Source organism: Leucopleurus acutus (genome assembly GCF_964270905.1).
Source record: "Leucopleurus acutus genome assembly, chromosome: 10".
NCBI classification, from domain to species: domain Eukaryota; kingdom Metazoa; phylum Chordata; class Mammalia; order Artiodactyla; family Delphinidae; genus Leucopleurus; species Leucopleurus acutus.
In genome coordinates this window covers 1,952,755-1,967,456 of record NC_139153.1, presented here as the reverse complement: position 1 = coordinate 1,967,456, position 14,702 = coordinate 1,952,755, and the positions used below count along the sequence as shown (strand labels likewise).

The following is a 14,702-nucleotide window of genomic DNA, read 5'->3' as shown; positions in this document are numbered from 1 at the left end:
CCCACGCGCTCAGCACCTAACACCCGAGTGTGCAGCTGGCACCATCACCAGGACAAGGAAGCTTTCCAGGCACGTGCCTTTCTGAGGAGGGACTTCCATCAAGGGGGGCACCTGGGAACCCCGCACACCCCTGAAGGCACCCAAGGCCCCACCCTCCTCACTGGCCTCGGTAACACAGGAGAACTGAAAACCACGAGAACACCACCAGGTGGCTTGTAAAAAGTTGGCTTTATTTGTCTCTTAGTCACCTTATCTCAGTTATGCCATTTTGGCGTCCACAGTGACAGTCCCCTGAAAGCTGGGGTCAGCCCCACCCCGCCCCCTGTGACCAGTGACTGCAGGGCAGGAGCCCGAGCCACGCAGTGGTCAGAGGCTGCAGCAGGGCTGCAGGGGCGTCAGGTCTCCGCTCGGGACTGGGTCGGACAAGGCCACGCGTGGTACGGTGGGAGCCCTGGCCTGGGGTCGATGGGCTGTGGGCCCATCTGGGCTCTGCCGCCAACTTGCCGGGTGGTGCTCGGCAAGTCTCTTCTTGTCCCTTGGTTGGCCTGTCTCCCGGGCAGCACAGCCAATGAGGTCTCAGAGCCCCTGTGGACTCAGGCGGGTGCCAAGCTGGCCACCTCGACTGGCTCTGTGCTTTGAAGGCCGCTGTGCACCGCTGCTGGTGGGGTCTGCTTTCTCCGCGGGGCAGGGAGAAGCCCTCAGGCTGCGGAGCTCACCTCTGCTGTCTCTGCAGCCAAGCGCTGCTGGTCCCCGAGAGGGGCCTCCCTAAAGGCCTTAGGGAAGGTTCTAATTCCTAAGGTCTAGGTCACCTGTTATTGCAAACAGTTTATCTTAGACATAATTGTGAGTCTTTTCATATCAAACGTGGGTGAAACTTGGCAAAAAAAAAAAGCTCTCTGACCCTGATTTCACCATAGATCTAGGGCCTGGGCCCTCGTCTCTGCTGGGCAGTTTTGGTGAAAGCAGAGATCAGAGCCATCTTGTCATTTACTTCGCTTGCGTTTGGTCCTAAGCACAGTAAAAATGTTCTAAAAAAATACCAGTGGAAAGTCTTCAGCCTAGAAGGTAGCGTCTGAGGCCAGCCACAGCGGAAGGGACACACCATGGAGAGCAAGTTCAGTGACAGCGGGAGGAACTGGACAGCCAGCACCTCAGGGTCCTCCGCATGATGTCCACTAGCTCGGCCAGGCTCGACTATGCAAAGCTGTGGCATCGTGGCCCGGCTCCACCACTGAAGAAAGAGACGGCACAGCCAGGTCAGCCAACAGGCACAGGCAGAAAGATGCACAGATGGGCCAGGGGTCTTCTGGAAAATTCGTCCCTTTCTTTTGGAAGAAGCTCTGTCCTAAAAAACAACTTTTAAAAGGGAAAACAATTGTGTCTTCCAGAGAAACCGTTTTAAGCCAGATGTTCCCGCCTGACTGTGAAGGGGACATGCCAGGGAGCAGCCCACACGCACCGGAAAACACATGACCTGCTCCCGGGTGCTCGCCCTCCTGCCACCTGAGACGGAGACATTTCAACAATGTTTGTGCTTCTAACCAACAAGACATTCCCTTCGAGGGGGAGCAGCTGAGACCACTGCAGTCGCCGACAGCACTGAGAGGTGCAAAGGTTAACACAAAGGTGACGTGGACACCGGGGACAGTCACTTCTGGCGGTCAGCTGGGTAAGACCTCGCTTCTACAGTTCTGTTGCCAATGCCAGAATGAAAAGCAAAATTGCAAATTGAAAAATTTCTAGCACTTTAGAAAGTGGAATGAAAGAATGGGAAATTCAAACAGGTTATTAAACCAAAGTCCTCAGGCCACAGCAGCACCCCCGAGACAGCGCCCACAGCGTGGCTTCCTTGTTCCCTTCTTGGCCATCGTGGAGCACGCCGCCTCTGCCTGGTCCAGGGGCCACGGCTCAGAACAGAAGGGCCCCCATGCTGCCGACCTCACTCTGCTCCTTGACGAAGATTTCAAAGTACTGGTAGATGATGGTAACCGCAAGCAGGATCCCGGTTCCAGACCCAATGGCACCCAGGAAGTCAGCCAGCACGGAGAGGGCCCCGATGCAAAGCCCACCGAAGGCCGCGGCCGTGGGGATGTACCTGGGGAGGGAGACGAGTCAGCCACGTGCCGCCAGCAGATCCCTCCAGCCTGGCCTCCCTCCCCCAGGCTACAGGAAGGGCCGGGCAGTTGACCTGTCTTACCTCTGAGTTAGGAACCGGACTCCTTTAGGGGTCACTCCGTGGCCCCCATAAAGTCTCGTCTACTCACACCTTAATGGTCTAGACTAAGCCTTGCTGTCCAATAAGTGGCCACACGAGTCACATGTGGCTAGTGAAATGGGACCAGTCCAAAGCAGGTGTTGAAAACATCACACGAGATTTTGAAGACAGGAACATAAAATATCTCATTATGACTTTTCTTATGTCAATTTGAAATGAGAGTCTGGATATATTGGGTTTAAATACAATGTATTCTTAAAATTAATTTCACCTGCTTCTTTTTGCTTTCTTTTTTATTAAGAGATAACGGACATATAACATTTTGTTCATTTTAGGCGTATCTTTTTACCTTTTTAATGTGGCTACCAGAATGCTTAAAATTTCACATGCATCTTGCATTATATTTCTACTGAACAGCACTATAAATTCTCTCAGCTTCAGAGAATTCTTGAGGGAATGAACAAAATTGCCCAGCATCTCTGATAGGGATCAGAAAATGATCTGGCATTTGCCATACTGACTTGCGGTGGAGGCGAGCGAGCTACGGTCCCCAGGACAGACCTGGTCCTGATTACAAAACCTGATCCTGTAAACAGACTTCTACAGGAAACCATTCACGTTCATCCAGCAATGGTGGAAGAAATGAGTTGAAATAAGTTGGCTTAAAAGTCTAAATAAGACACTCACTACGGCTAACCCAGCTGCCCAAGAGGCAGCCCCACTGTGAGGGGAGAGGCCTGCAGGCTGCAGTGCTCTCCTCACCCCCACCTTCCCCCAGCGGGTCACCAAGTGCCGGCGGCCTCTCCTGTGTCCCCAGGTTACTGCCCCACCTGGCCCCCAGCACCTCTGCCCAGACTCGCGATGTCCGCCCTGCCCCCCCACCCTGACCGGTGGGTCTCAGCCTCCAGCACTGACCTTCCGAACACTGAGCCCTCCCTGCGCTCTCTGCCAGCCTCCCTAGGCTCACCTGAACTCGGACACCCCTGCAGAAGCCTGACGCTGCCCGCCTCCTCCTGGAGGGCCCCCGCAGGACCTGCCTGCTGGACGCTGCCCGCAGGAGGACGGCGAGGTCCCACGCGGTCAGCCGCCTCAGCAGCTGCCCCCGGGCGGCCACCTGGACACACGCTCTGTCTCCCCCGGTGTGGCTGCCTCTGAGGAGAGGTGCCGCGTGCGCTCATTTGCTCTGTCCAGCATCGATGCGCCTTAGCAAGCTCATTGATGCTGGAAGGCCCGGGGAAATGTGTCAGCCGGCCAGCACTCACCGGTTGAGTTCGTGGACCATGGACGTCTCTCGGTGGCCCCTCATCACCATCTGCTGCTCCTTCAGCTGCTTTGCAACCTGCGTGATGCCCACCAAGGACAACGTTCAAGTTCAGACGTGGAGTTGAGGGCCAGGTAGACAGTTCACGGTGGTACCAGCCACAGACTCCCCTCCCCAGCACCCTAACAACAGTGGTGAAGGTAGCTAAAACTGCCACAAAGACGTCAGATGAGAAAGTCTAGTTTTAGTTTGGCTGCAGCTCTGCAGGCGAGCATGGATTCATTTACCCTGGGCTCCGTCCACGGCCACGAACGCTCTGGAACCGGCCCTAATGAGGACAAAGCGCTGCGTGCGTTCACAGGCCACCATCCCAGGAGGGGGGGACAGGGCGAAAGCCCTGATGCCACTTGCAGGAGGGAAACGTCGGTCCCCAGCTGGCCCCCCCCAAGAAGCGGTCGCTCACACTCACGTCTTTGGCAGAGGAGCCCGAGACTTCAATCCACGTCTTGGAGAAGAAGGCGCAGGAGCCCAGCATGAACACTATGTACACGACGGCATGGACGGGGTCTTCCAAGACGGAGCCGAAAGACTCGGGAGGAGACAGGTAATAGCAAAGGCCGCCAACGGGATAGGCGCGTGCTGGGCCGCCAGAAGAAGTGTCCTGGGAGGATTCGCGAGAGCCTGTGAGTGCCGTTCCCCACCTCAGCAGCAGGGCAAAGACACTTCTCAGCAGGTGGGAAAGAACAGCTTTGCCCAAGTGCCCACAGTGCAGGCTTCTTACCGAAAAGAAACCTTCCCGTGAGCTTGTAATAGGCACAATTCGAAAGCATCTCTGGGCGAAACATCTGGCTTCTGAAGCCGCTGTACTTACCGACCAGGTGCCCAGCAGGCTGACCAGCAGGTTGCCACTGAAGCGGGCGGACAGCATCTGGGAGATGACGTAGAGGTTGGATACGAGGGCGGACTGCAGGATGATGGGGATGTTGGAGGTGTAGAAGAGCTTGATGGGGTAGGTGTTGTACTGGCCTCGGTAGCGGGCCGACTTGATGGGCAGGTCCACACGGAAGCCCTGAGAAGCCAACAGAGCCAAACACCCTCACTGCCTCACTCCAGCCACGTGCCAGGCGTGCCCCCAGGGAGCTGCCCCGAGCGGCGGTGCCCAGGGCCTCACACCCCCTCCCCAGCCAGCACTGCACTTGGGGGCACACCGACAGAAGGGTCCCGACAGGCTGGCTTAAAATGCCCCTGAGCACAGCACAGTGTTTCTGTCAAAAACAAACAAAGCCCACCACGTGACAGCCACATCTACGGGGAATACGCCGGAAGTTCCGACGGGCGCTCCAGCGCCCTCCCCGTGCCCTGACCCCGTGCCCCGACCGAGGCCAGACAGGGCCTCCACGCCCTCGCCTCACAGCCAGCACGGCCACCTTCAGGGTGTTCTTTGTCATTACAGAAAACCTAAGCTCTTCTACTTTCCCAGGAACATAACCGCTCCCTCTGAAACCCCTGGAGAAGAGAAACTGTTTCCTTTATGTACTTTTTACAATCCCCCAGTGCCTAGAACAGAGTTCAGAATATAGAAGATTTAAAATAAAATCTTAACGATCCGACCCCAAGCCCGGGAAGAGTTAGCCTGTCATTCACCAGGCGTCGGACTAACAGTCTTGGCTGAAGGAACAGATGTGTTCGGGCCTCAGCATGTGGTGGTAGAAATACCTCTTCACAAGCATTAAACTGCTTCCTCAACTGCTTTCCCTTCTTTTCTTTTCAATAAATGTCAGGATACAAAGCGGCTGATCAGAGAATACAAAGACCAATCCAACTACAGAAAAGCAACGGGCAGTTCAGGTCTCTTATTCAGAAGCAAGTTACACAGACTCACAACGTGAAAGGTAAGAGGTCTCAGGAGGATGAGGATACTGCCTATAAGCACCTACAAACTTTGGGCAAGACAGCAGTGAGGTCTTAGGCTTTGATTACTTTTCACTTCTCTTGAGCTATAAGACCTTGAAAAAAAATCTTCTCTATTTGCTGACAGTCCCAACCCAAAGGAACATGGTTTCAGAAAGGTTATATCTGCCTCAACTGTGTTAGTTCAGCCAAGCGCCCGTGATGCCATGGAACCTGCTCCTTCAAATGCCATTTCATCATTTCAGTGCGATACGATGGGTCACACTACCGCTGGGGTGTGGACGTGGGACACGCACACCAAGGCCTTCTGAACCTTAAATGCAGACGTCAAAACTCCCCAGGGTTGGATCTGAACGCACCTGGAAGTAGATGACCACAGCAAAGACAAAGATGGTGGCGATCAGATTCATGAGGTTGGGAAGATTCTGGCGGTAGAACGCCTCGCGAAGGGCTCGGACCTTGTCTGTGCGTGTGGCCAGCAGGTGGAACAGTGCAATGATGGCGCCCTCAAACTCCATTCCTGTTACAGAAGGTAAAGGAACAAGCAACTCAATTTGGCTCTAAGCTTCCTAGTGGCCAAAACCGAGAGGAGATGGAATTAGTTCTGTGACTCACAGTGCCTGCTCCTATAACCACAGGGACACAGTGAGGGCTCTCAGCCCTTGTTTGTTTCTTCTGTAGAGATTTCAACCTGCAGAAATAGGCTATTCTGCCTCTTTGAATTAACTGATCTTATTTTTTTGGCTTGTGAGTCAATGGCCACCAGACGTGTGGAACAATCAACTGCAAAGTCCTAAGAGCAGGGTCTGCTCACCTCCAGCCGAAGGGGTCCTGCCTGAGGAGGGGCTCAGAGCTGCCTAACCCACGTCCTTGGGGACTCCTGGGCAGCACAACCCCCCCAGCTCTGGGGTGTTCGCTGCCCGGACAAGGCGGGCTTGGGCTCCTCACATCGACGGCCAAGCAGGAAGGACAACACGTGCGCCTACCACATAGCCGATCTCTAGCGGAGTTCACGCCCTACCACAAGAGGGTGCCCAGGGATGCAGGCCAGCACAGAGCCAGGAAAACACGGCCAGGAAGCAGAGTGAGCTCGACAGAGGCCCAAGGAAAAGAGCAAGAACGGCCTTCTTTGGTCTGGGGACCTATTTTTAGTCTCACTAACGAGATTATGTGGTCTCTGCAGGTCAGGGACTCTGTTTCCAGCATTCACTTCAAAGAAAAGTCAAATGTGCGTGAATATTTATTTCTCACGGGACTCTTTTGAGTGAGTAACATATTTAGTGATGAAAAAAGCTGATTTTCCTTTCCTGATAAGTCATACGTCCATGAATGTTTAGAACTTTTCATGAAAAACATCCTCTGTAACAAGATTTCCTTGGCACTCTTTGTGGGCCTTAAGATAGAATACTCACGTTCGCCAAGCATCTACTGTGAGCCAGGCATCACACAATTTCATGTTATTTCTCATTGAATCCCAGCAACCAAGGGCACAGTCAGCATCTGAACCCGGCTCATGAGCACCAAAGTTCCTGCCTCTTTTACAAAGTTGCCCTTGGCATGACCAAGTGTTTTGGTTCAGTGATTTCATTTTTAGAAACTTATTCACCGAGAGCAACTGTCAAAACATGTAAAGATGAACATATGAGGATGTTCACCATCTCGCTGCTGTAATAACAGCAAAGGCTGGAAGCAACCTAGACGTCCACCAGAGGACGGCGTGTTGAAAGAACCTGCTTCATCTTTGCAGTGAAATCCACGCTGAGCTCAGAAAAGTGAGGCAGGATAACGTACTCTGGCAGGGCGAATGTCTACGACATACTCTTAAGGTGAAAAATGCAAGTTACATACCATCATGAGCATAAACCTGTGTTTTAAAACACTTTACAGATGCATGGAGAAAAATCAGAAGAGATGTACCAATGGGACCCTGTCCCCAGGGTCTCACCTCGGCCGGTGTTGACAGTGGTGGGGCTGAACGCCTTCCACACGATGGTCTCGCAGATGTTTGTGGCAATGAAGAGGGAGATCCCAGAGCCCAGGCCGTACCCCTTTTGCAGAAGTTCATCCAAAAGCAGCACAATTAGGCCAGCAACAAAGAGCTGTGAACGTTAAAAAACAGAGGTAAGGAAACGCAGAGACGCACTGCTGCTCCCCACGGCGTGGTGCTGTCCCTCCTCAGGAACTGGCTTCTCTGCCGAGGGCCCTGAAGGCTGAGGGGACACTGGCTGGTGGAGGCTCCTCTGTGAATTCAGAAGGGCAAACACAGGGCTCGGGCTTCTTCTCAGAAAGAGTTCCTGTTACGCTCGATTCAGATCTGTTGTTTGGCAAGTGTGGGTGTGAGGGCGCCTCAGAAGGGGGTGCCGGCCTAACCTTACCTGTATGGTGATCAACAGGCAGATCCCAGCACCCATTTCAGAAGGGTCTCCGTACATCCCTGTCATCACATACACGATGGACTGGCCGATGGTAATGATCATGCCAAACACTAGAAATGAGCAGAAAACTGTTCTCAGGCTGGGCCACCACACGGTCGTAGCGGAAACACTTCCCAGGCACCAGCTCCATGCCGGGCACTGGGAGAACAAAGGTGAAGACGACTGACCCTGCCTCCAAGGGGCTCGTCCAGGAAACACTCAACCACCGCACGGTCAGAGTGACAATAATACACAATAACTGAAATGTGTGCAACAAAAGCGCGTGAGCTCTTTAATTCCACCTCCTCCTAAATTCACTTCCCTTCGGTGATGGGAGGAGGGAAAGAGTTGAAGCATGACAGACCTGCTTCTTATGACAGCTGCTGAAGACAACACTCAGAGGCACCCCAACCTGCAGCCCCCATGCTCAGGTCATCAGGTAGCTCGGGTTCTGGGAGAACCACTTGCCCAGGCCACCCGACAGGCTTGTGCTTAAGGTCTGAGTCCAGGGCACAGAACACTAGCTGGGATAAAGTAATCCCTTCCCAGTTTGTTTAACGTGTTAATTAAGGAAAGAACTCACAGTGCCACCAAATCACTTAGCCCACTTCTCCTGCCACAAAGCTCTCCTAAGGGACGTTCTCTTTTTAGTAGATGGTCTTGTATCCTGTATCATTCACTGCACTTCATTGTGATGCACAATGGAATCGACTCATGTTTACCGAGTCCATGATGCTAGATGGATCGCTTAGTATGGGACTGGGCTTCAATTTCGGCTTTTCTGCTTAGTTTGCCAAAAAAATAAAATTTTACTCCAAAGTGCCTGTCAAATATAGTCCCTATTTGACTTAAGAAGTGCTCAATAAGACTGAATTCTTAAGGCAGAAAAAACAGCAGAGAAAAGCTAAAAAAATTGTCCAAGACCAAAGAGGAAACAGCTGATTTTTACTTCTGACAAATAACACATATATATATTTAAAAATCCTGATTTGTGTCTGAAACTGACAAGTTTAAATTAGATTACTCTTTCTTACTCAACTCTTTAACCTACTAACTTAAGATGTGTAAAACATGCTGGTATGGAAGAAAATATGACTGGGTAGGAAACTGCAAATATCACTTCCTAATTAATATATGTCAGTTCAGTCAGGCTGAACTTGGTGAATTCTGATGACTGGTCATTGTTACCAGTGCCGCTTATTATTTACTACTGTGCAAGTACCATTATTATCCCCATTTTTATAGATGAAGAAACTGGGACATAAGAACTGTCATCTAACTTTGCCCCAAAGTCACAGAGCTGGTAATTGGCAGAGCTAAGTTGAGAGGACCATCCTTCCCCTAAGGTGAATCCTTTTAAACTCCCAGAAAAAAGAAATACAACCCTTGCCAGGTAACTACTACATGCCAGGTACTCAGTGATGTTTTACACACATTATTCAAATGAATTCTTCCAACAGCTCTGAAGGAGACATTATCTCCTTCTAAGTGCTAAGGAAACTCTGGCGGTGGAAGGCGACCTCCCTGGACCACGCAGCCTCGGGGCACGACACCTGTCCCCTGCCTTGTCCAGCGGTCCCAAATGCTCTCTGGCTAACACAGGCCACGAAGCCAGGCCAGGCAGGGCTGGCGGGCCACGGAGGTTACAACAACCCCCTCCCCTGAAAACCAAAAGGACTTCTGATGCCCCAAACTTTGCAGCAAATTCAAATTCTCAACTACAGACATCTGAACATCATTCAAAATCTCACTTACACTTTTGGGCTCCGTTGAAGAGGGCTCGGTCTTTTGGGGTATCACCAACTTCAATTATTTTGGCGCCAGCCAAGAGCTGCATGATGAGGCCGGAGGTGACAATGGGAGAGATACCCAGCTCCATCAATGTGCCTTAAGGAAAGGGGGAGGCAAAGTACAACCGAAGTTAGCATGGAGAAGCAAGACATTATTAAGAAAATGAATGAGCGAAACTGGACCGTGTGCCCCTGATACAAACCCAGTGTGTTTCAGTTTGCCAGCAGTATTTAATCCAGAGAATAACCCCCCAATATCAGCAATCAGAGGGTAATTCAATTCATTCTGTTCAATCTGCCCGGTAACATCTTATTCTGTTTAGGGAATCACATGGCATTTAAACTGATCGCGGCATTTAAATTCGCCGTAAACAGATTCATGCTGTTGTACAGAGATAAGAAAGGTTCGTCTCTTCATCAGTTAATAAAAAAGGATAACACTCAAATAATTTCCAGAGTCTGGAAAGGAGGCCAGTACAATTCTATCTAGTTGTGAATAGACCTCTATTTCCATTATGCTAAAATGGGCTATACTTCCAACTGATTTGGAACTTAATTTGAAACGTATTTTAAAAATGAGTTAATCAAAAGCAGTTATCAGCATAAGCATTCAAAATCCCGCCTCACCCCAAGTAGGTAACTGGTTGGAGTATACAATACACTGTTATATATATATATTTTTTGGACATGTATATGTAACCTGTAGATATGGAAAAGACGCAGCTGAGAAACAAATTACATATTCTAAAGAACGTTATCAAAACAGGAGACAGGTAGAAATGTCATCATTTCAGCTGTTTAAAAAGCATTCTGGTTTTTCCATGTTTTAAGAAATTCTCTATGATGTAGACTTATCTTGCTGTTACAGGTTTTGTACTGCATTCAGAGCAATTCTGAATAGGACGACGTGCCTGGGTGCTGAAGCTGGCATTTACTAAGGCTGTGTTTCAGCACAGCACGCTCTGAACCCTTTGTAAAGCCAAGGCCTGTACTTTAACTGAAGGAGGCCAGTGAAGCCCGCACCGTACAGGGGATGCAGAGGGCCAGTCCTACCTCTGTTAGAGGCGAGGATCACTCTCATCCAATAGAAAGGGTCGGCTGAGTCTGAAGACATGATTCCAAACAGAGGGATCTGGAAACAAGCAGAGAGCAGCCTGCACACTTGTCTCCGGCCCCTCACACCCCCACCCCGACACTGGAACACCAAACGCGCGCTCACCTGGCAGCACACCAAGAAGATGAAGAGGGTGATGGCGGTCCATAACACTTTCTCCTTAAACTGAATCTACAGAAGAACAGAGCCAATTAAGGCAACAAGTTATCTTCATAAGTAAATTAACAGAAACAGGCTCTGATCAGACCCCTTTCTCTGCTCACCAGAGGAGCCCTCAACACTCCAAACCATGCACCAAGCGTAAGTACATGTATTGCGTGCTTTCTACGCACAAGGCACAGATGCAGAGACCTTCATGTGCATCATCTCATTTAATCCTCACACCACGGAACATTATCTTATTATTTTCCAACAAGAAAACAATCTTAGAAAAGCTAAGTAATTTGTCCCAAATCCCACAGCTGTAATGGGTTTGACTCCAAAGCCTGTGCTCTTAACCATCAGCATGAACAGTTTAGGATCAGACCCAAGATCAAAGAATGTTGCAATAGAAAGGGATTCCCAAATCACACCCCCCTTTACAACACATGAGCAATGACTTCTCATTTGAAAAGGTTTTGTAACTGACAAAATCTTGTTATTCTGGAGTCAACTAATTTGCAATCTGTGATTGTTTCTTTGTGTATTCTCCATGGATTTAGGGTAAAAGAATGTAATAAACACTAGAAGAGTGAAAGAAAGCTGCGTGTTCAACCTACTCACTACCTACCAGTAGCATCTGTTTAACTTTAGGATAGGTGACTATTCAGTCATCTTATGGATGGCCAATGAGCATCATTAGGGAAGTTGAGGCCGCCTGCCCAAGGCTCCTCTGCTCTCAAACCTAAGTGTCGTCACTAGCACCTGCTGCCTGCACAGCAAGAATGGCTTTAAAGGGCTTAAAAAACCACACAGCAATTATTGTGTGGACTAAGGATCTTAACATGGAAATACCTTGTGAGCGACGGTACTAAATGGACGAAATCGTGTTCTTAAAAAACTCTTTTAAGCTGCAATCTGAATGAGCATGGAGTCGAAGTCCTGGCTCTCTGGTCAGCATGGGGCCGCAGTGCCTCCGTGTTGACCACGGTAGACAGGCCTCAACAAGACAAGCACACAAAGGCGCAGATACTCCACGCGACGTTGGGGTGAATTCACAGAACTCGTCCTCTGGTCATCTGATCCCACCAAGAAATCAGGAGGCCAAGGAGGGCAACACCACGTCAGGCTGACCAGTAACACAACAAACTTGTATGGAAATGACTCTTTATGGGAAAAGAGTGGACAATTTTTACAAGACTCCTCATTTTTAAATAACCAAGTCTCCTCTCCTGGATGCAGCCAAATTCAACAGGAAAACATCCAAAACTGTTTATCCAAGTCTTGTCACTCTACCTCTTACCAGCCCGCCATCCACCCCCATCTCCTAGGCTAGTCCCATAGTTCACTCTCGATGGCAGAAGCCCCTCCACCGCTCTCACCCTCTACCCTACCCCAGAGCAGTTTTCTAATCTGTCCGGCTCCTGGGGCTCCCACTGCTCCCCACCCATCCTTTCCAGTCTATCAACAGTGAAGCACATCTAACACCCCCCGCCCCACCTCAACTGGTTTTCTCTGCCTTAGCGCACACTATATTTCTTACCCTAGAATTCCTTTCCCTTCCTTCAAGGACACTTCTATTCCTCCTTCAAGGCCGCCATCAGACATCATGTCTTCCAGGGTTAATCCCTTCTGGAGCCACTGCTGTACCCTGCACATCCTGCCACTGCTTCATACACCACACTCAGTTACAAGGCCAAGGTCACACAGCTATCAAGAGGCTGTGTGAAGGGTGGGTGGGTCCCAGGCGCGCCTGCCTCCAGAGCCCCGCCATTTCTACCACACTGAGGGCACACACACACACACAACTTTGCATATTAGCCCGTCAAAGGCAGCACGTATGTGGGGCAGACGCAAAGAACGTGAGGACAGAAACGTATTCCTATTAATTCTCTGTAAGAACCCAATGAAACTTTTCTTCATGGTTTCATAGACTGACTTACACTGGCAACGCTGTCTCGGCCTGAAACTGTGCAGCAGCGGAAATTCTGATAAAGATTCAACACAGCTCTACATCTCTACCTTTCCATGTTTTAATGCACCTGCTGTAAAAGCAGGGGTCACAAAATGCCCTTTTTCTCAGCAAGGTGACGGCCCACGGAAAAGGCACAAACTCGACCGTACAGAGTAAAGTGACTGCTCTTAGCTCCTGGTAGCAGCTGGATCCAAAAAGCATCTCCTAGAAGAAGGACCCGCCCACGATCAACTTCTGCGGGAGCTGCAGCGGGAAGGAGGCGCCCAACCTGAGTACCTGAGGCTCTCGAGGCGTTACTCAGTCAGGCCGGGATCCACCTCGGGACAGAGCAAACCCGAGGCTCTGCCCGCCCGAGTAACTTCCACGGAGGATGCTCCCATCGAAGCTCGGCGGCTCGGTGGAGGCTCCCACCAAGCAGGCCACCCGGACCACTCTCGGGGGAAGGAGGCGTCCACTCGGCGTGTTGGGGCCACTTTAACGGGGTGCAGGCAGTTTCCCCAATCCTTCCCCGGACTCACCTTCCGCTCCGGCTTCTGAATTTCGGGCAGGATGACACAGAAGGGCTTGATGACTTCCAGAAACTTGACTTTGGGGGGAAGAGACAAGAGTAAAGTTAGGGCTGGAGGACGCCGCGCCGCCCCGGGAAGCCGTCCGCGGGGCCAGGTGGGGCAGGGGCGCGGGCCGGGTGGGCTTCACGGCCGGAGGAGCGAGGTCCCGCCCGCGCCGGCCGCGTCCGGGCTGCCCCGAGGGACTCACTCGCCATGGCGGCGGCTGCTCGCCTCCGGGTCGGGCTCCAGCTCCGGCTCCGCTACGCTCCGACCGCGGCTCCGAGGCCGCCCGTCCCGCTCTGGAGCGCCGCGCCTCGCCGAGAGACACGTCAGTGCTAGCGCCCCGGCGGCCGCTTCCGCTTCCGCTTCCTGCCACGCGCTTCAGCCGCGCGCGCCGCCCACGCCTAGACCACAACTCCCGGCCTGCAGCGGGGCCGCGCGGCCTGTCGGAGGGAGGGCCGGAGAAGCGGGGCGGGGCGGGGCGGGGCGGGGCGGCAGGGGCGCGGGGCACGCCGGGACGGGGTTATGCGCCTGCGCAGACTGAGCCGCGAGCGCGGGGCGCGGAAGCTGAGTGGGACGCCGGCTTCACCCAGTTCCTTGCACGGCACCGGTAACTTGTTGCGCAGGTGTAGACAGTGAACGCCTTGGGACCGGCCTATCCCGGCGCCACCTCGGTGCCCGGAGCCCAGCAGGTGCGCGGCGCGGGGCCGACGGACACCCCTTTGAGGGCTCCTTGAGCGAACCTGGGGCCGGTCGGGGCGCTGGCCCCGCCGACAGGGGGAGGGGATGAGGTCGTGGTCAGGAGGCCCGGGGAGTCCAGGGAGGCCTCCCGGAGGAAACGTCCCGGGGGAGGAACTGTTGCGAGCACGGCAGGCGCTGTGCCTGCCCGAGATTTCTGGGGAGAGGATTCCTGCTTGGCTGGAGCCGGGGCTGTGTGAAGGGGAGGGATAAGACTTAACGTTCTTGGGGCCGGTGGGTGGGGCGAGGGGTGCCAGACGGGGCTTTTGAAGTTTATTTCCGAGGCACGTGTGATCACGGGTGGCACGTGATAGGTAATCTAAGGGAAGAGACCTCGTGCTGTCAGCATCTAGAGGAGGTGGGCGCCGCTGCCTGGGGTTAGGGGAGGTTCGTGGAGCGCAGTCTGGAGCTGTACCAGTCGGAGTTGGAGATGCCGATGTGGCCAGATGCTTTGTGCAGTATTAATTTAGGGATTGCTGTTTCTGTTTTTCCTTTCCCTCCCATTTCTAGCAGGTAGCCAGGATTTGTAAATCTTTGCCTCAGGATTTTTTCTAAGACGGGAAGTCCTTTTGTGCAAGCCTAACCTATGGGTGGAAAA

The 14,702-nt window shown here is 52.2% G+C and overlaps 1 protein-coding gene across 1 annotated transcript; it reads right to left on the bottom strand.

Moving 5' to 3' along the window:
- Nucleotides 1-216: 216 nt before the first annotated feature.
- On the bottom strand, nucleotides 217-13,687 carry SEC61A1 (SEC61 translocon subunit alpha 1). Its single transcript, XM_082848188.1, has 12 exons — nucleotides 13,575-13,687; nucleotides 13,337-13,404; nucleotides 10,811-10,876; nucleotides 10,645-10,723; nucleotides 9,557-9,688; nucleotides 7,763-7,872; nucleotides 7,333-7,486; nucleotides 5,747-5,907; nucleotides 4,348-4,545; nucleotides 3,946-4,137; nucleotides 3,478-3,554; nucleotides 217-2,095 (listed from the first exon to the last, which is right to left on the bottom strand). The coding sequence occupies exons 1-12, from the start codon at nucleotides 13,579-13,581 to the stop codon at nucleotides 1,909-1,911; spliced, it is 1,431 nt and encodes a 476-aa protein (XP_082704314.1). The 5' UTR covers nucleotides 13,582-13,687; the 3' UTR covers nucleotides 217-1,908.
- Between the last annotated feature and the right edge of the window lie 1,015 nt (nucleotides 13,688-14,702).